The 24,251-nt window shown below is 33.7% G+C and overlaps 1 protein-coding gene across 3 annotated transcripts; it reads left to right on the forward strand.

Moving 5' to 3' along the window:
* Window positions 1-1,159: 1,159 nt before the first annotated feature.
* Window positions 1,160-22,337, forward strand: LOC110448248 (sodium- and chloride-dependent taurine transporter-like). 3 transcript variants are annotated; one of them, XM_021494403.1, is made up of 14 exons: window positions 1,160-1,179; window positions 5,553-5,695; window positions 9,445-9,576; window positions 12,333-12,588; window positions 14,548-14,680; window positions 14,918-15,052; window positions 15,392-15,495; window positions 16,191-16,315; window positions 16,881-16,993; window positions 17,636-17,764; window positions 18,491-18,590; window positions 19,157-19,257; window positions 19,570-19,737; window positions 20,396-22,337. In XM_021494403.1, the coding sequence occupies exons 2-14, from the start codon at window positions 5,572-5,574 to the stop codon at window positions 20,510-20,512; spliced, it is 1,737 nt and encodes a 578-aa protein (XP_021350078.1). In that variant the 5' UTR covers window positions 1,160-1,179; window positions 5,553-5,571; the 3' UTR covers window positions 20,513-22,337. The 3 variants fall into 3 exon arrangements, with proteins under 3 accessions (XP_021350078.1, XP_021350080.1, XP_021350081.1); XM_021494405.1 differs by having other exon boundaries at window positions 1,166-1,175; XM_021494406.1 differs by lacking the exon at window positions 1,160-1,179 and adding an exon at window positions 3,897-4,196.
* The last annotated feature ends 1,914 nt before the right edge of the window (window positions 22,338-24,251 follow it).

Raw genomic sequence — 24,251 nt, forward strand, 5'->3', positions numbered from 1 at the left:
TACACAATAATCATTATTTACAATAGTAATCGACACAATCTACTATAAAGAACTGACATGTTCTATCATAACGATGACCATCTTCTACCGTAAGCAAAGAACACTCTCTGCCATAACAATGCATATCTTCTACCATTAACAATGGATATTCTCTGCCATTGATAATCATCATGAAATCATCCTGCTCACTGATCATGACTTTATTTCACCCTGTGTATTGGAATTACATTTTCTGGCACGCATGAAAAATCAAAAGCTTTTGAACAATTACGTTTTTCGAAAAATAAGTGAAATAGCAGACCCCAAGCTTGCAACTTTATTATTACATACTTTTCGGCAATACAACATTGAATTGATTCTATCTTATCTAAATAGGTGTTTATACCATAACATTTTCATAAATTAACGAAGAAGTACTCAAACAATCATTAAATTATAAATGTCTGTTTCTCTTACCCCAAAAAGGTTAAGATTGATTTGTAATCATAAACTTTTACTGCGCCTTATAAAAACTATGTTTCCGGTCCAATAATTGTATACCGGTCAAGATTTCTGAATGTAGTGAGCAGTAACCTTAAAAACCTTAACTATTGTCAATAATATCCATCGTTTACGGCCAAGCGTCCTGTGCAAATACAAATCTGATTTAACCTTAAAATATATTCAAATTAATAAAATACACACGTAGAGAATATGTAGAGATTAGGTCATGTTATAATCTTTTCAACACGGAAGCCGACATGTTTCCTACACCGTACGCATGCAATGTACATGATTTGTCGATCAACATAAATACTAGGACAGGACCATTATGTAGCAGCATAGTGTATACATAATGTATATCAGTTTCATTATACATGCACAAAAATAAAATGAGAAACAACGACAGTGGGTCATTACGGTCTATACATGGAAATGAACCATACATGTCCATACATGTTTATGTCAGTTACCTCCCATGTACACGTTTTACGTGAGTTACATAGTGTATACGTTTTTTAGGGTGTGTTGTATAATCTATTATGATTGGTTCAACGCGGGTACGTCACAAAATCATTTATAAAAAATACATTTGTCGCAGTAAATATTTTAGAGCAAATCCATTGGTCAATATTATGCTATATAAAGGCTTGAACACGGGTAAACTTCCTCAGTCTTTCAGGGACACCTGTGAGGTAGGTAGGTAGCACACGTTCAGTAAAAATAAAAATCAACTAGTCAGGCGGAAATTTTAATTTCTGTGACACATATCGATAATTTAAAGTGTTCTTGCTGGAGAAACATTAACAAAATAAAACATAGATAGCATATATCGTACGTTGTGCTTTATAAAACAATAAATCAGTTGTAAAGAGTATGATTTAAAACTCAGGACTTAGGTTTGTTAACTTTGTTTGCGAAATATCATTTCATTTCGCATAAAGTGAAAACTAATTTGTTTTTATTACGAGTTTTTTTCAAAACGTGAGATGTTTGATTATCAGTACATATAAATAAAAAAGACTGACTCATTGAGCTTGGTACTTGTTGAACCGTTACCCCTGGTCCAGCTTTCATTAATAGTTTCTGTTGAATATGTTTTATACATGTTATCTTTAATAGAAATGAATTGACTTATTGACATCTATCACAATATAAGAAAACATTAATTTCCCCTTTTTATATAAAAAATCAACCAAAAGGTATACTACCTCTGATAATACAAAACTTAATCAATTATATACGAAATAGGTATACTTGTAGTATAAATATATATATAAACAAACATCGGGCAACATCGGGCAACATCGATTACTTTAATACAAACCCGTAAGTCAGTTTTTTCCTGGTATACTTTATGTATATATAGTTTATCTATTATTCTCGGTACATGTGTCGACGACGTTCTGATACTGATACTGTTATTGATTATTTGATTTTTTTTTATTACAAGTTAAATAACAAACATGTATAACGTTTCATTCGTATCTTAAAGACCCGGACCTAGCTATAGCTATACAAAGCTTTGTCAGCTTGTGCATTCGTATTTGAAAATGTCGACATAAATTAATCATATGTTTGTGGATCTTTGCTCATAATGAAAAACAATATTAAATGAAATGTTATCTTAAGTTTGAGACAACCAACACATTTTGTGTATAATTCCTGTTTAACATCCATTGGTCATTTATCTTTGCTATCCAACAAATGTAATGTGACGTTAATGTACAAGTTTCTGCAATATCATCAAGTTATCAGACCGAGTCTGGTTTTGAACGTTAGTCAAAGTATGGTTAGCTTCACGGCATATAAAGTTCTTTTATGAAAGAAAAAAAGATTGTTTTCATCGGTTTTTGAAATAATAAATGTATTTCTTGTCTTGCAAAACATAAACATATTGACGATTGTATTATTTAGATATTTAACGTATATTTGATGAAAATATTCCAAACGATATATTTGTATTCACAGAATTGGGCCCTGATGCTTAACTATTTTCTGTAACATCATACATAATACATATCAACTTTGTACATATGGTTCATGTTTAATAACAAGAAACCTGAAAAAGACATGACTTTTCATGTTCCATTAACATTTTTATGAAATATTTATTTACTTTCTTCCTTGACGTATTTGGAACACTCAATGAAGCATTGCAGACTATCACTACCATATTTGACTGTAAATGATTTACACTAAACGTAATAGCACAATAAGTTACATCATATTATTGCGTGTTAATACTACTTTAAGCCCATCTGATAATATTGAAACAAGGAATGTCATTGTGTTCTGTAGTTAGAAAAATCCCAATATGACATTTGATCCAAGTAACATCGTTATATCATATTAGCCTCTTTGTCATGTCCTTAAAATGAATTGTATGTAATATGTTCTCTGTAGTAATGTTATGAAATAGCATATTAACGAACAATTAACAATTAGACAACTGCAGGTAATTTAGTCAGATGTAAATATCATGACGATTAAATCGAGAAAATGTATAAATATAATCAAGAAATAAATTCTAAAAAAAAGGAAAAATAAATAAATAAGTAAATAAACAAAAAAATAAAAAATGATTATTATTTTTATTTGATATTGACGATATAAATACATATTTACATATTATATAATCAATAAATGTATTGTTAGATAACACGTGAGCTTAGCGATATCGCACAGAGGAATAGATATGTCAAATCCAATCAATAACACATACAAAGTAATGCATGATCGATGCACATTTATTCAAAAATATCCAGTTGCATTATTTTACCGAAATGATTTATCCATTATTCTATTTAGCGTGTTTTAACGCCATATATACCAAAGGTTAACCGAATGTTTGTGACGGAGCCACTGGTTTGTCTTTGATGTCATAATTATGAGACAATGCACTGATTTCTATTTACAGTTTATTTACATCTCTATACATATATACAGGTACATGTCCATACGATCACCACAACACTACACTGCTCACATGTTGTCACTCCAACGTTCGTACACCACTCCCTTAGTTACGTCCTCTCTCGTGCACCTCACAAAACTAAACTCCCCTCTATCACACACACACAACCTGTCCTATCTCCACTGTAACACACACCACCCTTTGTTCTCATGACACTGGCCATTCTCAATCAACATTCTCCCTAACGGTCCAAGCTTTAATTGACAACTTAATAAGATCTCCAGAACCAAGTAATCTCTACATTTAAATTGCACGCCTAATCGTAAACAAATAAACAACTACAGACCCTCCGCAGACACTCACTGATACGTACTGCTGTGGCTGACACAACTCACTAATTAGAAGCACTGACCACTCTGACCCTACTGGCCCACTCGACTCTCCTCCTACTGTCAAAGGTAACACTTTTTCACATGTTTCTAAAATCACCAAGGCTTTATGTCATTATGTATTAGGATATTTCAGTAGTTTTCTTAGATATCTTTTTTATACAATTCGTGTATTTGTCTTATGATGGTCTATATAAATCCAGTGTTTGCTTAATATTTTGAGGAAGATACCATACTGGTTCCTAGTCTGAAACTCCTTCATACAAATCTTAATCTAATATACGCAAAGCTAACAAGGCTCTAGGCCACACAATGAAGTGCAATGCTTTTGCTATGAAATTGATGTAAAAATACGTTTCAGTGTTTCGTTTCGTGATCATTTTGGACGGCAGCTTACACTGACTAATTCGGTAAGTTAATGTAAGATTCTTGAAATGTAAAACAATTGCGACATGTTGCCTGCATATTAGAGTGTTGAAGGAATACATTTGGGAAAATATCAACAGGAAAGTAGCATCTTTATTAATGTTGGTTGTTCATGCATGGCAATATATGTGTCATAACATTGAGTCAATAAAGATTTTAAAACAATCGATACCGACTGGCTCACGTAAAGTTCAGCAATAGATATACAGATATAGATATATTGGAATTTTTCGAAATAATGAATTGTTCCATTCATTAATAAGTCTGGAAATTTACACATGTTTTAATTATTCCTTTGTTTAAGAAAAAGACAATTGTGCACTTAGGGAGTGAATAAGAAATTAGGAATATGGTTTGATTATTTCGAAATAATTAAGGAATGTTTTGCAATGAGAAACATTGTAAGATATTCACCCAAAACACGAGTTAGTGTGTATTTATTTTATTGGTATTTCGAACGTAGATATTTAAGGAAGGATAAGTGTATCATTTCATACATTGTCATTCATCTGCTAAAGCCAAAATATACTCATACGAAGTCATGAGGCATACCGCATGTTATATAATCGATGCGTATTTGCTAATAACTCATTACGCACATAGCTAAAAGTATTCAATTGCATAGTGGGGTTTTAATACAATTATGATTAAGCTGACGAATGTGAGCCTGTTTCCCAATTTAGAAGAAAACGTGACATTGATTTTGTGCCAAAATAACATTACAATACAAGTTCTACACTTATAGATTACCAACATTTCATTTTCCTTTACATAGAATGATACATTTCACTATAGTATAAACTCACTCTACAAAGAGGCACACAAAACTTAGACGGTCTTATGTTTATAACTCTACCTTTCATTTACCTAATTGTAAATCAATATGGGCGCTCATTTGACGGACATGCTTTAGTGGATATGATATATCTCCATGTTACTGACAATTTTCCCAATGTAAACAGCTGTAGCTGATATAACTGGCACAATCTGATACAAATCACACTACAATGGCACATGTATTTGGTCCATTCCCGCTATTACTTAGCTTGTACACACATGTGTATGTTCGTCTTTCACTGCTTTCTATATACAGCTGTTCTTACATGGGTCAGTGAGCACAATGATCAATACGTATACACTCACACAGCAAATACAAAACATCATAGGAACGATCTATTACGGTATACATTCAAATAAATACAAAATTAATTAATCAATAATATAAATATCATGTTTAATTTTGATACACAATTAGTTGCTGAACGCTATATATACCCATGGCAATGACCTTTGTTGCACCGGAAATAAAAGCCGGTAAATTTCCATACGACTGCTTACAGTTCAGACCAACCAGTAGCGATGGCGAAGGAAGGACGTGGAAACTGGAATAACTGGTTCGAATTCATCTTTTCCTGTATTGGACTTACCGTCGGATTAGGAAATATATGGAGATTTCCGTATATCTGTTATAAAAATGGAGGAGGTGAGTAGATTTTATTTAGCATTGTCTTTTTACAATATAAAACATGCCGTGTGTTTTGGCGCCTGAAATCTCTATACATGTATACATTGAAACAACCACGTGGACAATAAGCTATTGAAAAATCTGTTATTTAAGTAATATTATGGAAATTGCGAGAGTCGAATTTCATTGATGATAAATTATAGATGTATATTAATTTATGTTTATTTCTAGAACAAGAGTAAGATCTGTTATGGCGGCATAAAACAGTATCTGCTAGCTTTTCCCACGTCACAAAAAATCAATATGCCGAACTACTTGCGTTGGAGTTATACCAAGTGTATTTTTCCAATGTAAAGTAGGAAACATTCATGAATGAAAGTATGATAGATTTTCTTTGTAATTGAATGTTTTTTTATTTAACAATTCTTTAATAGATTAACATATGCGGCCTGCTCACACCTGCTCCTTTTGAATCTGGAAAATAAGTGGTAGATTGTAAGGTCACACATTCCGGATTAATTCCACACATCCTCTGTAAATTTGACCCGTTTATAGGCACACGGGAAGCAGAATAGCATTAATACAGAGGTATACACATTTCCGTCTTAAGTCCAATATTTAGGTCTGTTATTGAAACAGTTAATCTTTTTGTATTGAATCTGGTATTGTTAACATATTGACTATGTACAAGGTTTTGTATAGCATCGCAGTGAACTTATTTGACCTGGGGTTTAAACCTTCAACTATAGGGTTAATATACCTGTGTATGCAGACTGCGTGTTTTTCCACAGACATGATGTTTTTTGGCATTACTCTCTCTAAGCTGACGGTACTGATACAAATTGAACACGTGCTTTTCGCTGCGGAAACTTTTGCTCATTAATTGCCATGAAGATGAACTTTTCACTAATATCGTTTATATTTTTTTCTGTTGTTAAACATGTATAAGAAAATAGCATACATGAACAGCTCACCTCTCTGACAGTACCGCTTCAATACCAGTGTAAATATAACTTATAGGTGGTTAATTTTGTTTTACAAACGTTTTGTCGAAAGCATGTTGTCACAATGAAATCATCAGGAGGAAAAATCGGAAATCGAACCTAACTGTTAACCAGAAAACTAATCAACATCAAAATTAATAGACAGACTTCATGAACCCCTAATGTAATATCCTCTGTACGAATCGAGGATATACAATGATGCAATAGTTATTTTCCGTTTATTCAATGTATGCATATATACCATAAATAACAATTTGAAAATAAAAAATGAGGTTTAATCACTTTCTGTATATTTATATTCTTTTCCTGTAATGTTGTTTCTAACACGTCGTAGAAAATGTGTCAGGAAAAAAACTAGTAATACATTCCTGGCATTCTATGGAGACATGCCGCATGTATTTTTGAATTCACTATCAGGCTGTGCTTATTTTTAGAAACGAGTTTCCATTCCTGCAAATTTTCTCTGTTAGCAGACGATTCCACATAAAACTTGTTTAACTGAACTCAGGAGGGGCATAATTGGGGGGNAGGGCCAGGAGTTGGACATAACATACCATAAAATTATCTACCGAACGAAACCTGCATACGTTAACATCTAGGAATTTATGGCAGCAGTGTCTGCCTACCACCTTGGCTGGGTCTATATCACAGGTTTGGTACTAGTACCTTGGTACCTATACACGAAACAGCAGACCTAGTTGTAATGGTTAGCAGACCGGCCTTGGAAAAGTGCTGATGACATGCTGGTATATATATATATAGAATACTATGAGGAGGAGTGATGCTACTGATGGGGGAGGCAATGTAGGAAAAGTTTGAGGGAAATCTGTAGAAAAATGGTTGTTACGAAAGTCTGGGAATGCGGGAGAACAGGATTAAGTGTTGTAAATGGAAATAAGGCGAAGCGAGGGTGGGAGGAAGTTGGGAGTGGTTGCTTCGTAAGAAAACGTATACGATACCGGCATAAAGCAGATGTAGGCTGTGGGGGAGGCAAAACAAGAAGAAGACATACACAAGTATAGTATACATTTAGCAATAATAGACCAGGAGTGGTTTGGAATTAGTTGTAGGTGTATAGCATTCCAATTATAGTACGTTGAATGTTGGTTTAAATGGCAGGAAATATGTGGAGGAAGACAAATTAAAGGGTAAATTTAATTGTGGAATGACGATACTTGTGCAGCTTTGTTTAAAATAGAAACAATTATAAAGATTTTTATAGAAATTGACTTTGCTAACAATGCCAACGATATGTTTATGTAATTGATTGTTCTATTTAATCATTTGCTTTATAATTATCCCGTCTGGAGTATAAGTTTTTACATAGAAATTGTGTTTGTTTGAAAAGAAAATTCTCGTCTACCTTCGTCGATTCTCTGTCTTATTTTCTTATCTCGCTCGTGCCCATGCTACCCCTTTAGTCCTCACTTTGGATTGATTCTAGTCCATTCAATTGAGTTTTATTATCAGAAAATTCAATTCGTGTGTATCAAATTTTATGTGTAATTTAGTGTAATAAAATGTGAAGTAATGCTTGCTAAAGCAGAAGATCTTCATACAATCTTTAAGAAAATTGCCTGGAAGTAATAAAAAGTCTGTATAATGAAAATGCTCATTTTATTTCTGTAATACTATTTAAAATGGGTACTTTAAATAGAATACTTCTCTTGTGACATACTTAAAATTGTATGTGCTGCTAACCATATGTAATCGTTTTTATATTAATTTTATGTATCTAAAGTCCTTGAATGTTATTCTATTCAGCAGTGGTTCAACTGAGGACTCCATTAAAAGAATTTTAGTTCATTGCATTTACAAAAATATGCACATTAATTATCCCTAATGTCAACTTAAGTCGCCCTGACAGCTTGCTTGTTTTACCTGTTATATTGGATTGGGACGTAACTTTGAAAACCTAGTAAGCTGAAATCCAGGCTAAGTTATATAATGTCTGACCGAGCATAACATCGTCCGCTCTTAGATTGATATAATAACAGATAACAGACGAAGTTAACATATTGTCAACAAGATATTAATTGCAGAATATTGACAAGGTTCACACTCCACTGTTTACTCTGTTTATGTCCACGATCTATATATACATTGCTGAAGTCTACATTTTTGTTTACGTTTCCGTGGTATCAAGATTTAACAGTTCTAACATTTTGAACCAAGTTGAAACATCCGGAATGTCAATTAAGCATGGGAAATTAAGGGTTTTGAGCGGATAAAAATATAATTTGTTGTATGACGTGGAGTGATGCTTCAGTATGTATTTAAAGCTTCTGTTAGGATGTTTAAACATTAAAAAACAAAATATACTTATCATTTGAAAACTAATAACAGTTTAGAAACAGTGTTTCCCAAGTCGATACCCTAACCGATATATCTGATCATTTTATTTGTTATAATATGCATTTGGTTTCGAACCACCGTGCTGCATACTAGTGTCCTGACCATGCGTGATAGCTTAGTGATGTTTTTTTTATATACAGACCTGCTGTTTTGAACATTCAAATGATAATTGGATGGAGCACCTGTCAAGTCAATGTCAGAATCCACAAACTGGCAGAAACACAAAGTCAAAACAAGTACAACTGTGTTCGCTTCATTATGAGCAATTCATACGTGTCTGTTAATCATAAGTATACTTACCAAACACTTGCAATCCGATTTTGTGCATGCAATTTTCATTTGACAGAGAAAACACTTCTCAATCAATTTCTTATTTTGCTAACTCCCTGACATTGTTGTATGTTACAGGCGCTTTCCTGATTCCCTATTTCATCTTCCTCTTCGTCATCGGTCTCCCGGAAGTATTCCTGCAGTTCACGTATGCGCAGTACTCCAACTTGGGACCCGGCAAAATATGGGAATGTTGTCCACTCTTCAGAGGTAAGGCACTCACTCCCACGTGAAGTCAATGTCATATTACATAAACCTGACATTACAAAGGTAGCACAAACATGGATAGGTTCATATACGCTGTAACAATTTTTTCCGTTATATATATAAGGTATGAACATGATAGAAACATGAATACAAGTGCACTTTTTTATTCAGTCATCATTGTTCACCAGGAAATATTCGCCATGGTTTTACTTTCGCCTTTTTCGCCCTCTGTTATGAGATATAATTTATCATTAAAGCGAACTTTAGTATACATCATAACACACAATGTAATCCATTGTGAAGGACAAAATGAACACTGGGCAAGTGTGGATGTAACTGTATACAGTATACCATTTTCAATGCCATTCTTTGGTTGTAAGTAATATAAAGTCTACTACAATATTTTTCCAACATAAATAAATGATTTAAAATTGTACTACTGCATTATTGCAGATGAAAAGTAATGCGCATAAACTCGCGATTAAAATAATAAAGTACAAGTAATGTCAACTATATATAAATATTTGCTAGACACACACATGTATATATGATATTTAAACATTAATAACAATGGAAAATGCTTTTCAGGTCGATGAGTGGAATTTGAATCGCTCTGACCTATAGTTTAAAAGGTTTTTTTCGTCAGAGTCATTGTTCTGTCTATACCTGGAGGTCTCCATCACAACATGGGATAACGTGTTCTTCAACAGATCCATTCATCTTCTTCATGGATTATACATTAAAACAACTTGTCCTCCAACTATTCTTTCTCAAATATTGAAAAATGAAATCACTTTTATATGATAACCACCTAGACACAGCTCTACCAAATATCATTAGCTAGATTAAACATGAAGATCTAATTTAGATCTGTTATATTCTCATAACTATTAAATATGAAAATCTAATATCAATGTCCTTTGGATAAAAAGAGTTCAACCCCACATAATATATTTTAAAATATTCGTAATTACGTTGAAATAAATGAATAAAAAAACCCAATTAAGCAACCAAAGGTGGTTTATGTTATACTGTATACAAGGAGACTTTCGCCGTAGTTTAACTTTCGCCCCTTTCGCCTTCCGATCTGAGGGCGAATTTAACATGACGGGGAAAGTTTAAAAAGAAATTACGTATACGACGGCACATGTTTTGTCACTGTTTCGTCTACACTGAGGCTTAACACAGGTACCGTATGTGATGCAATTGAGGTCCAGTGTGTTCCATTGTTGGCGGTGTAGGGTGAATTTAACACTGGGCGAATAAGGAATAAGGGCGGTGAAGGGCGAAGGTTTAACGGGGCGTAAGTTTAACGGGGCGTAAGTTTCCCGGTATACAGTACAGTATGTAGTTAGCTTTCTCATTCATATATGTTTACCTTTGTTTTGTAAGTTCTTGATTCCTTGCAGCCAATACGTAATCGATAATAAACTAATTCGTAGCAGCTCATATAGTTTTGTTTCCAATAGAATTTAAGAATCCAATGTTTCGTTTTTCTGGCATGAATGAATAAAGGGAGTTGTGTATCCTTCATATCGATGTATTAGATATGGTTAACAATGCAACAACGCAGTTCATGTGAAGTTTGGTCGATTCGAATGTCCAAAGAAATATCATCCCTGCAGATATGAATTGGGAATTTATGCTTTATAAACGCATTGATACTCAATAGTTAACTTATCAATTTTCCTGTCAGTCCTTTAGAGAATATATTTTTAGCCGCATTCCGTGTAATACCATTGCTGGGTTTCTGTTTCTGCATAACAAAACTCTATACAGCAATATAACATAATGTTTATATGAATATGAATTCAACAAATGTATTGCGGGTTTTTTTCGTGCTATTGTTTGAATAAAGTAGATATCGGTCAAAAGAGTACCATAGCTGAAATATTATTGACATTTTGATACTAGACGAATATTAAAGCACCAGTCCCTTTCAATACATACAAGCACATTAAAATACAACGTTTAAACCTGGACTGATTAGCAATATAAATTAGTTTAAAAACTAATACGATTTATGCTGAAACTCTAAGTTGAAAGCCGTTTTGAAGAAATGTATTTTTTCAACTTTCTGATTCGATAGCAAAATGGCTTGATAGTTACCCGAAACATAGATATATTATTTGTTACATCTGGTACTAACCACGATTCTGAATGGTCACGTCCCTTTCCATGTGACACAACACATAAACATATATTCTTGACGCCCATAATTTAACTGTAATAACACGGTGAATGATGCATCTAGACGTCCGACTTACGACATTAGACATACCGGTACACACTTAACCTCTGCTATTTTGACACATTTCTCGCCTTTAATATCAGGTCCCAGTTTTTGAATTAACTAGATATATTTATCATGTTATGACCCGTGACATTCCGCGGTGTTACAAATTGCTTAGCTGTCCTTGTAATTTTGTCCTATATTATAGAAGCATAGCACTTGCTGTACTGTAAGTCACCTTATTTTTTGCGAGGCAAGTTTTACGATAAATCAATTTTCACGAATACAAATTCCACAAATAATCACTTTGGATGATAAATATAAAAAGAATTCTTTTCACCGCGAATTCAGGTATTCAAAATAGATCCATAGACTTTTTTCGAGGAATTAAGCACACGCAAATATGGAATGATTAACAGTATTTACATTATCAAAACATTAATATCAAAGGGATATGCATTTGCTTTTTATAACTCGAGTGCATGGTATAAATGGGTAATTGGAATGTGTTTATGTTACTTTTAAGGTATCGGTTATGGAATGATAACACTAACTTGGTTGATTGGGATCTACTATGGCGTCATCATCGCTTGGACCCTGTACTACTTTGGTATGTCATTCTCGTCCACACTTCCCTGGGCCACGTGTGATAATGATTGGAACACCAAATCCTGCTACATCAGGGGAGATAACTCGACTCTTAATGGAACAGTTGCTGTGGTCGTGACCAACGTCAGTGAAGTAGCGAAAACCGCAAGGACACCACCTGAGGAATTCTGGGAGTATGCACTTTAATTATTCAACTACGTTATTTATTGCATATTTAAAAGTATATCAGGCTGTTCTTTTTCTGTATTTTATTCCAAAATGTCTCATTCTTTTTATCTGAAATAAAGCTAGCACGTATCTTATTGTTTTGCATATCGGTATTTGTGCAAAGTTTAAAAAGATTATCTCTATTTAGGTCTAAAAATATAATTGATGTACTTCATTCAAACCCATTTTTAATATCACATTACTCATATCAATGGTTGCTTTTGCTATATATAGGACAACAGAAATAAAATTAGGGCAATAAGCGTATAGCAATGTACATAAAACAAAAAAAAAGATAATATACCTTACGTATCAATGTTTAAAAAATAATAAAAAGGGAAGTTTTACATATGTGCATTTCATAAAACACTTGTGACATAAATCCCTTTACCAAAATACATAAGTATCCTCGTAAGAACAGCGTTTTTACCTGGCAATGTTGCGCGAAATTTTATGCCCGCGATCTAGTTCTGATCAACCGCAAAATATTTGCCCTCTGAATACAAACAGGTTTACAGTGTAAATGTTTTGAAGTGGTAAGGTTACGTCACATCATGTATAAATTAAAAAATATATGTCACTTATCAATTTGTATGATCGTACTATAGAAACAAGGTTTTAATGCACGCCAATATCTGATACACGAAACGACGCATATAGATAATAATAGTAATAATACCCAGGTGAACTTAGGGAATGAGTTTGACAAACACACTAGCATGACTCGTGGTGGGAAACAGAACAATGACTTTAGTCCAATCTCAAGGTTTTACAGAATTAAATTATCAATGGTATCATGTTGAAAACGCACCTTAGTTTCTGTATGAAACCATCGCGGCTTGGAAGTAAACACCTCGTCAGTGACGCAAAGTATTGATCTTCTCACAAAAATATACATTTGTTGTTTTTATTATACGTGGTTTACATGGTTTTTTTTACTTGTTTTTGATAAAACCCATCAATCAAAGAAGTATACATTGCTTTATGTGTTATTTTCCACTTAATCGTTAATTCCAAACAATCGTTAAGCTGTAGAAAATACCCAAGGTTAAAGCCTGACCGCCTGTTAAATACTATAAGCTAATTCCTGTCGAACGTAAATACTAAAATCAAACCAGATTACGACTTCATTGACGACAGAGTTCCGGACCTATTTCCAGTTGTACGGTTCGTGAATTAATCCCTCCTTAACATAAGATTGAGGTCAACAGTAGTAGTATGTCTTGATCGTGGTAATGTCTTCTTAATTGAATAGGTATTAGACGAACACTTAGGTCATGTAAATACCGAGCGTTCTTTCGACCGTTCTAAACGAAATATTTCCATTGACCTCGTCGGTATAATTCACGACAGAGGTCAAAAGTCTATGTCCCTTTATTGGATAACAAACTTTGGCACTAACTCACCATTAGCTACATGTAACACCAATTAAATAAACACGTAAGTTACTCCCATTATTTTCACCTTGACTATGTTTTACAAAACTGTATTAGAGGATTCAAGATTATGAGGACATTTTGTCTGTATTAAGCTATGTATAGTAAACTTGATATGCTAATACATAATAAATAAAATGTACATAAAAAAATCTTTTGGTGCAAAATCTAAGATAAGAAATATAAAGGGAATGGGGTTAATACAGAAATGAACATCCCTAGAGGTGAAATTTGTAAAGGCTTAACATTTCGCTATATAAAAAAAGACACCCCCCCCCCCCAGTTTGACAGGGAGCACAACATTTAATAACTATTATGATCAATGAGTCAAGCAATAAAGAAATCGCCCCATCTAAACCTACTATCCGTTAAATAATACAAACAATAACTCATTATGCCATAATGAGTTATTCATTATAACTCATCCATTGAATGATGTATTTTAAAAATGTTTATTTAAGTGTTCAATGTGTATATCTGTTTATGTAGACGACACGTGTTGGAACTGACTGACAGTATCGATGACCTGGGTTCGATTAGATGGCAGCTGGTACTATGTCTCCTAGCAACGTCTATCATAGTCTTCCTCTGTCTGGCCAGGGGCATTAAATCTTCCGGCAAGGTAGATATCATTTCACGTCTCGATGTGGTAACAAACAAAACAAGATCGCATAGTAGCAAAAGTTTGGTTCAAAGTGTGCTTCATATGCTTTTGAGTTTTGCTACTGCCTATAAATAATTTCGACTTTAGCTGCAACATATATGTACATATCTATGTTGTCGAATTTCGTTCTTCATTATAAATATCATTCTTATTTTCAAACCGGAAATAAATAATCAATGACTTCCTTATATGTAGGTTATGTACGTGGCTGCAACCATCCCCTACCTGTTCCTGTTAACTCTACTCATAAGGGGTCTGTTTCTGCCTGGAGCAATTGATGGTCTCAAATACTATCTGATACCTAGATGGGAGAGACTACTGGACTACAATGTAAATATACAGAATATACAGAGTATGCAATATTTTCTCTAGTTGACGAGATATGTATTTACAGAATGTATACCGTATGCAATACTTTTTTCCCAGTGGGCTATGATGTAATGAATATAAACAGTATGGAATACTATTTGTAAAGGAAATCAAAGTAAATATCCATACCAGTCTATCCAAAACAAGCTCAATAATGAACAGAAAATATCTAAGTGTCTTCTGTTTCCAAATGACCCTAATAAATATGAATATAAACGTTGGAATAATATGATCATATCACAGGTAAACCAATAAAGTACTGATGACCTATATGTGAATTGTTGATGTTTTGTGTAACAGGTATGGGTTGATGCAGCCGTTCAGACCTTCTTCTCTGCAAGTATCGGAATGGGAGCGCTCATCGGTTTGGCAAGCTTTAACAAGTTCGGCAATAACCACTACAGGTAAAATACTAAGGAAGCTATCAACAGTTCTTAGAGTAACAGAAAAATGATATGATGGCGAAGGCTGATTCAATACTAATGGTTACAGGACGTAATTCGATTACTGAATAGAACATGATTTTTAACGAGGTTATGTAGCGGAGTTAGCCTAGTCTGAAATGACATGATCAACTGAGAAAATGTTAGAAAAGAAATGATTCTCATGTCTACACAACTATGCACAGAAGATAAGGATTGCTTTCGTTTCTACCTTTAAATCTTAACGTCGATTTCTTCTTTGTAATAATTGAAATAAATCTGTATAATTTTAACAAAATTAACTAAAACTACCAGAGGGTGCACACTGAAGTATGCGAGCTTAAATGGAAGAACAATTACCAATTGTATAGGAACTTGTCAATATCAGCATGTTTCATGTTCATGAATATTTAGTGATGAATTAATATTACCTATATTGTTTAAGTAAACTCTCTGAAGAAAACGTCTACCATTACAGAAACGTTCTCATGGACCTCCTTGACGATATTATAGTGGTGAATGGCTGTTGTTGCTAAAATATGCTGTAAAAGCATTGAACACAAAGTCTGCAATTACAGAATCGCCCGCCATTATGTTTTTCGTTTTCTTTGTAGTGGTGAATGGCTGTTTTTAATAAATGTAGAGTAAAATTATTGCACAAATGTCTTCCACTACAGAGATGCTATGATAGTACCTGCCCTAGATGCTGTGACCAGCATGTTTGCCGGCTGTACCATCTTTGTCACCTTGGGTTACATGGCTCATGAAGCCGGCGTTGATATAGAAGAAGTCGTGGATAAAGGTATGAGGGTGTTTATTTGAAATTCACAAATACAATACAGATACCTGTTGTAAGCGTCTGACCTACTTCTATCATTTGCCATTCACTACTTTGTCGCGAGTTCGAGGCCTACGTAAGGCAGTCGACAGGTACTGATTGCAGATCGGTTGGTTTTCGCCGGGAACTCCAACTGTCCTCCACCACCATACATGGCACGTCCTTAAATGACCATAGCTGTTTATATGACATAAAACAAACAAACAAACCTGAAATTAGTTGATGAAAATATGTTGTTGTTTAAATTGCTCTTGATAGTATTAAGGTCAAATAAATAATTTAGTAGGACTGGCTGACTGGAGGGTAGTTTGTTAGTAATAACTTTTGGTAATAACTCAGGCAAGAACGATATTACATTGACTAAACTCAAGTGCATGTAAGTGAATCGCGATGTTAGCAATATAAACAAGAGTTGACATCACGGTCGACCGGTGCGAGAGAAAGACCGATAACCGAAATTTATATACTTGTGAAATGTATGCTTTGCTTTGTATGTATTTCACATGCTAATATTATTTATTGACAACAGGTCCTGGTATAGCGTTCATGGTCTACCCCGAGGCTCTATCAACATTACCCCTTCCTCAACTGTGGTCTGTTCTCTTCTTCATCATGCTGTTTACCGTTGGTTTGGATAGTCAGGTAAGACAATTTTCCAAAATATAAACAAAATATATATAACTTTTATGTGAAATAAACTTATTGTATATTGCAAAATAAACGTGACGTAATAGAGGAAACAATATACAACAGAATCGAGGACACACAGGGACAAAATCAAAATCAAAATCAAAAAGACTCACATCAATTACAATAATAAAACCAAGACTTACAACTTACAATTTCTGTTGCATCAACAGGAACTGAGGAAAAAAACAAAAACAAAACAAAATAGCAAAGATGGGGGAAACATGAGATTATGCATAACGAATAAATAAACAGATAAATAAATGGATATCAATAAAAAAACAAATGATAAACAAATAGATAAAAATAAATAAATAAATACAAAGAAAGGTATGTTAACTCATTCACCCCTGAAATTTTATAATGGACTATTCCAATCTTTGAATTGGAAGAGTTCAAATGCGTCTTCAGGGGTAAATGAGTTAACATAATAATACAACAAATACCTATTGATGATGACACTGTGTTCACTGTGCTATATTTCGATAATTTTGTCTTAGGACATCATTGCAATATACATCCTGATTCCAAATGAACATAGTTTGACCAATATTTAAGATCTATTCGGCAAACCTGACAAGTTTTGTTCCCTTGCAGATCGTACATATACAGCTGGTTGCTGTGGGACTAATGGACAGGTTTAAGATATTCAGGGACCACGAGACCCTCACTATGGCCTTCCTCAACGCTCTCTCCTTCTTCATTGGTCTCATCTTTGTTACACAGGTGAGTGACACATGTTAGTTTATCACCTTTATTTAATGAAACATGTAAATTTCTATTATCGATTTTCTGTTTATTTACCGAAACACACGACACCATTGATAAGCTTACTTTTTTGCCTTGTTTTGCGGAGCATGGTTTGTTTTATGAGTCATTAATGTATATTTTCAAAATTTAGTTTTTAAGAATTATTTAAAATTTTGCAAATATTTGTATGTTTATCGAAATTATCTTGAATTTATTAACATAAATCTTCAATTTTAGAATTTCAACCTTTTTTAAAATATGCCATTTCAAAATTTGCGTTAAATTGTTAATCTGACTAGGCTTTGAAAAACTCTGCCCTGGAAATATAAATAGAGTCCGGTTGCTCAAAGTCCAATATAACTTAAAACGAAAATTAAATCTAGCACAATTTCAAAATATTGAAATTCAAAACTGAAATTTTATACATACATATTTAAAATCTGTGTCTGAGGACATACAACTGATATATTCAAATTTCAGATAATTTTTTTCCAAAATATTTGACAACTAAAGTTGATATGACATTTAGTGATTAAGTGCTGTCGAATGTGTCGGAAAAGAAGATATTTGAATAAGCTGGGAGACAATGGTATTTCCGGCTACTGTCCAAATGAATAAATTTAACAACAGCTCAAATTCTATAAAATAGTCACACTTGAACTTGCCGACATAATTTAATACCTGGTTTTTTTCTGTCGGCAGGGTGGTATGTACGTGTTACAATTGGTCGACTGGTACGTCGCTAGTATATCTACCATGTTCCTCGCCTTCCTGGAGGTCGTCGCTCTAGCCTACTTTTACGGTGAGTTCACTTGAGACACAACAGGTTCGTTAACTTAACTATTCATATAAAATTATCAGTGGAATAATAAATTACGTATATAAAGGTAAAGCAAAAGCAAGCTGAGGAAATAGTGAGGACTATCTGTTCTCTGCTAAAGGTTTTCTTACTCTCAGGCGTTTTATAAACAGGAACTGTCTTTCAAATAAAGTAACATGAGAAAAAGTACAGATGAGCAGCCGTAATGTTGGATAGGAAAATGTCAATCTGTCCCCTAAATCACTGACTTTAAATGGGTTGTAGTATGATGTGACCGGATTGAATACTGTACTGAGTGTCTTTATCATGGCATTTCATTGAGGTGGCACTCTAAAGTAGGCATCAGATCACCAACATACCTCCCTCAGCACATGTAAAACACATGCACACAAACATTACACACACGAAGTCACATCTTCAACGACCTTCGTGTTAAATAGAACGCTAAACCCAATCAACCAAACCATTAAAAACCAGATAAATTCTGCTGGAGTAAACAAAAACATTAGAGACAAACATTTACCGGTAATTCTGTTTATTTTGCACAGGTGTGAATCGCTTGTATAAAGACATTGAGATGATGCTTGGTTACAAACCTTGCCCAGGTTGGAAGATCTTTTGGTGTGTTATCACTCCGCTTATGATCCTGGTAAGTACCATCTATTATCTTCAGGCGTTACGAATGACCACGGTATTGGGAACGTGTGTATATTTGCCAATCTCTTTATATTGTGATCAGAATGATTCATGTACAATATACTACAGCTTCCAAAAGTCAAATTTCAATGTAGATACGGAACACCAGAGTAGAAAAAACCGAAAACAATACAGCATGAATACCAACAGAAACCTACCTATAATATTCCCAATTAAAATTGAATAATCTATGTTTCTAATGATTATTTTACATCGAGCACCATTATATATTGGTTTTTAAATCTATTGTTACTTCATTTTTCAGGTTCTGTGGCTCATTAGTGTGTCCCAGCATAAAGCAGTGTCCTACGGTAAAAACGCCTACCCTGATTGGTCTATAGGCATCGGATGGGTAATAGCACTGGCACCACTCATTCCCATACCGATTAGCGCCATCTGGACGCTTATGGAGGGAGAGGGGTCAATAATGGACGTATGTATTATTAGTATTATTATGTTCACGTGGTTTACAGCTGTTTTGGTTTGATGATATCTGATAAAGAGACAAGTTATTAATATATAGAGCATTATAATAGTTTATGTTGTTTATTCATAGAAATCAAATGTATTCATACCAGAGCTACTCACTCAGGAGCTTGCTCCGAATATCATTACTTCGATGATGGATGTCAACTTAAAACAACGGATTTCCAAAGAGGCCGGTCGATAAAGACTATTGACAAGTTTTAAGGTCGCCATCAGGGTTTCGCTTAGAAATATGCTATTTCTTTGTGTGATTTGAAGGTCGAATTTCTTTATTATGCTTATAAGAGTGCCTTGTCTTCTTGTTGTCACTACCCGAGTTCTCGGTGTGAGAACCTGACATTATTTGTATTCGGTTTAGATTGACATGACAGGTGTCATCGATTCAGCAGACGACGCTTACCCTTCCGAAATACCTGGTCTATCCAATTTGTACTTTTTCGATGCTCTCCCTTTTCAAAGGAACCATAGTTCGTATTATGGTCTTGTTGACACTTCGGTGTTCTCTCGTTTTTTGTTATAAATATATCACAATCGAAATACTGGAAATCCCAGCCGACTTAAGTAAGGGATAAGAAATAAACACAGATTTTTTCCCCTTTATTTAGCGACTGCGAGAATCGGTGAAACCAACATCTAAATGGCAACCTGCTGAGGAATGCAGAGACGACTGGCAATGTCAGAGACAGACGTTGACAGCCGACATCGTCATGCAGCCTATATGAGGTGGAAATTAGACAAGATATGCAAAAAGGTGAATTATCTAATCTGTTTCTGTGTTCAAAATAAAGAATAACTCGAACAAGGGGAGGAAATAAGGACATCGCAAAAACGAAGAAGGTAGTGCGGACGTCAAAATAACCGGATCAGCTATTACGATGTCGACAGACCTAAAGAGGTCATAAGGCCCTTAAACCAAAATGAGAAGGTGCAAGGACCAGTTTGGGTTCCTTAATATTATGAACAGACATTATACGTACTGTGGACGATAATTATGAACCAGAGGGTAAAAGGTGACGTCACGCTAACTGTGGACGTAAAATATTTTTTCACACTCACCAAAGCATTTGTGAACTAAAAGATATTCTGAGAAAGATTCGGGCATTTTGATTAATACTTTTAATATCATTATTGACAATCGTTAATACTTTGGACTAATCATGTGGCCCTAGAGGTTCATTTATGGTTGAAGTGCTATAAATCAAAGTCGTGCTTTACTCTCTTAACAGAAATACGAAAATATATACGACGTGGTAAAATTTAGGTGAATTTGGAAAAAAGATGATGATCTATAACGATTCAATTGTTACAAACTAACAATATAATGGAAGGAAGCATCTAAATAAAATTTCACATGTCGATGCAAAAAGCTATGTCTTCTGATATTAGGACCACTCATTTCTGTAAGACATGTTTTATCCTATAACGCAAACCAAAGACATAGATATACACCTAAATCAAATTGTGATTCAAATCGAATTTACCATAATTGGTAACCATGGTAACAATATGTAAATTGTTCTTTATCTAATTATTTTATTATAATTTACTGCTGGATTGCAGTAAAATATCAACATTACCGATCATATTCTTCCATTAATGGAGAATGGAAAGTGCTATGCGGCGGGATTTCAGACACAACAGAAAATCCATTGCCAAATCTTTGTTGTAAAATTCGTTTGTGAGGGTGTTGACGCTGTTAAAGTCACTCAAAGCAGGTGTTCGCGTATCGGTTGTAATTACAATAATTCTTATTTGCACTTGTCATGTCGCAAGTACAGTGAAGTAGACTCACTGAAATTTAATGAAAATATATTAAGATATTATATTAAATCTGCTTATGACATTAAAAGAAAATCTCATTGAAGAATCTCAAATTTTAAATTATTTTAGAAACAAAAATGTTTTTCTTGTTTTATTCCATCGTGATATTTACAAAGACATGTATATTACTACCAGTCAAAAAAATAATTTTGATCTCAAATATATTTATGCATGAATCTTATTCTAAATAAAAATGTTATGATATTACTTATTACAATCGCTAGAAATATATAGTCAAACGAAAAAGTGGAAATCACGTTTTGAAATATTTTTGATAGCTATTTGTTGTCATTATAAAATATAGTAAATACTTTATCATTTTTTGTCAATAGAACGGATGTATTCGTAAAATCCGTATGTATCATAGAACGAGATATGACATGATAAAGTGGTTGCACATTTGAAGAATATTAGACTTTGGAATGAAGTCAGCTTTCAGAGGTCAATGTATTCCTGTATATTCCTTCCATTGGTACGGTTCACATCTTCCTCGTGTGTTTGTTTATAACTTCAAAATGGTTCTAAGTGAGTTAACACAAATAGTATTACTGCTAAGCGTACTTATACGGTATGATTCCATTAAAATACGTATCGGTACTTAAGATGTATATGTGTGTGATACGAAAGTTTGATGCATGTACAACAGACGGGTAGTGGGTTTGTTATGTGTGAGCTTGTGTGTGTGAGAGGGTGTGCGTGTGTGAGGGTGTGCGTGTGTGAGGGTGTGCGTGTATGTGTGTGTGTGTGTGTAAGGGTGTGCGTGTGTGAGGGTATATGTGAGTGTGTGTATTTGTTATGTGTGAGTGTGTATGTTTCTGTGAGGCAGTGTGTGTGTGTGAAAGAGAGTGTACACATGTTATTGTATATATTTATGACTATATGTGAGTGAATATATATATAAAATGTTTCATGTCGTTTTCTATATTTAATTTGTTTAAGTTTATTTCACCTCAATACCTATGGTGTACTGAATCAATGTCACGTGAAGGCATAAGAACGTATAGGCAAAATACAGCTGAAATTGTTATGCATTAAATATTTACCAAAGTTTGGCCGGTTTATTAATTGTATACAGTAAAACCTCGTTATACTGCCATCATTGTCAAGAGAAAGCTTGGTGTTATGAATAGGTTTAGCGATAAAATGAGGGAAATATATATAAAGGAATTCTTAAGAAAACGTGTGAAAAGGGACATTGAAATATGTTGGCAGTCAGTGAGGTGGCAAATGAAACGAGGGGCAATATATCGAGGTTTTACTGTATTGTAATGAAACACCATCAAATGATAACTGTTACATTTTAAACACAGTGAGGCAAAAGTCACCAGATCGTTAGACCATCTCGATACTGCTATTTTATCGATTTTTGGTTCTATAACTGTTATGAATATTTAGATGAAAGATCTTATTGTGGGAAAATATGTTTCTGAAATGTTTCCTGCGAAATCAAATTCAATGCATTACAAGGTGACGATATATAAGAGTAAAATAAGGTAACATATAAGTGCGTTTGACGATTTGATTTTTACATGTAATTTTACAACTATATAATCATAAGGCACTCTTCATGGTTCTCACAATATGGACAATTCCTAATTATTATTTTGTTACAATCCCTCAGCCTTTGAATAGTATTCCAAGTCTTTGTTTTTCGTAAATATATCTAAGTGTATTAATCTATCACCAAGTGCTAACAGATTTTTCTTCTATTTTTCTGGAACAATTATGCATTTGTAGTTTTCAACAATGTTTCGTTGTAGGAACTGAATGTAAAGGTGCGCATCGTGCATAATATTTAATTGTTTACCTGTGAAATAGAGTTGACACAATGACTGGATAAACATTTGTATGAATTTACTAATAAGAATCTCATTATATTTGTTATGAAAGGGAGGTTTTATCTCATGTTTTGTTTTGTTCAAATTTGAGATTTTGTGTTTTTCTTTAAAAATATGTTCGAGTAGGGGTTTGTCAGAAGAATTGTCATCACATTATTCTGTTTCTGTGATAGCATAAATCAGTCAGATTTGTTTTCCATGTTAAAGACGAGGATGTTATGTATCCAATCCAAAAAGTTCATGACTATGGTGCCAAACAAACAAAATAATTATTTCTCATATCTTGTTACATTCTCCCTCAATTCTTTTATTGAATTTACCATCTTACGGATCAACAGACCTCGCAAAAAAATGTAAAATTGTACAAAAAAAGTTAGAACTTTTTATGAACAATAAATTAGTAAATATATCGAAAAAGATTTCCATTATGATATTTAAAGCTTTTTTTAATTCTAAAATGCAGTTAAACCTATTTTTACACCGACGAATTCACATTTTATGCAAATTTCTTTGTATGAATGAAGTTTTCATATATGATGAACTTCTTGAACAAAACTAGTCTACATCTATTTTGATCTCCTGAGCTGCAATTGAATATTGAGTAATGTTTACATACACAACTGTTTTATAACACCTTATTCAGCATCATGACACTGCCGTTTTTGCGTTGTACATATACAGATCGCAAAGGCATAAACCGAAAGAGATGTCAGTCAAAATATTGATGCTGTGTGATTAATCCATGTCATGTAAAAATGAGATTTTACAAACAAATCGTGACTTTTTAAGATTGTTGCATGAC

Source organism: Mizuhopecten yessoensis, unplaced genomic scaffold (genome assembly GCF_002113885.1).
Source record: "Mizuhopecten yessoensis strain PY_sf001 unplaced genomic scaffold, ASM211388v2 scaffold3961, whole genome shotgun sequence".
NCBI classification, from domain to species: domain Eukaryota; kingdom Metazoa; phylum Mollusca; class Bivalvia; order Pectinida; family Pectinidae; genus Mizuhopecten; species Mizuhopecten yessoensis.

Bases quoted from the DNA above. Each gene is read 5' to 3' on its own strand.
- LOC110448248 (XM_021494403.1), top strand. From the start codon at position 5,572: ATGGCGAAGGAAGGACGTGGAAACTGGAATAACTGGTTCGAATTCATC. The intron at 16,316-16,880 runs GTATGAGGGTGT...TATTGACAACAG, and splicing joins AGAAGAAGTCGTGGATAAAG to GTCCTGGTATAGCGTTCATG. The intron at 19,738-20,395 runs GTATGTATTATT...CCCTTTATTTAG, and splicing joins GAGAGGGGTCAATAATGGAC to CGACTGCGAGAATCGGTGAA.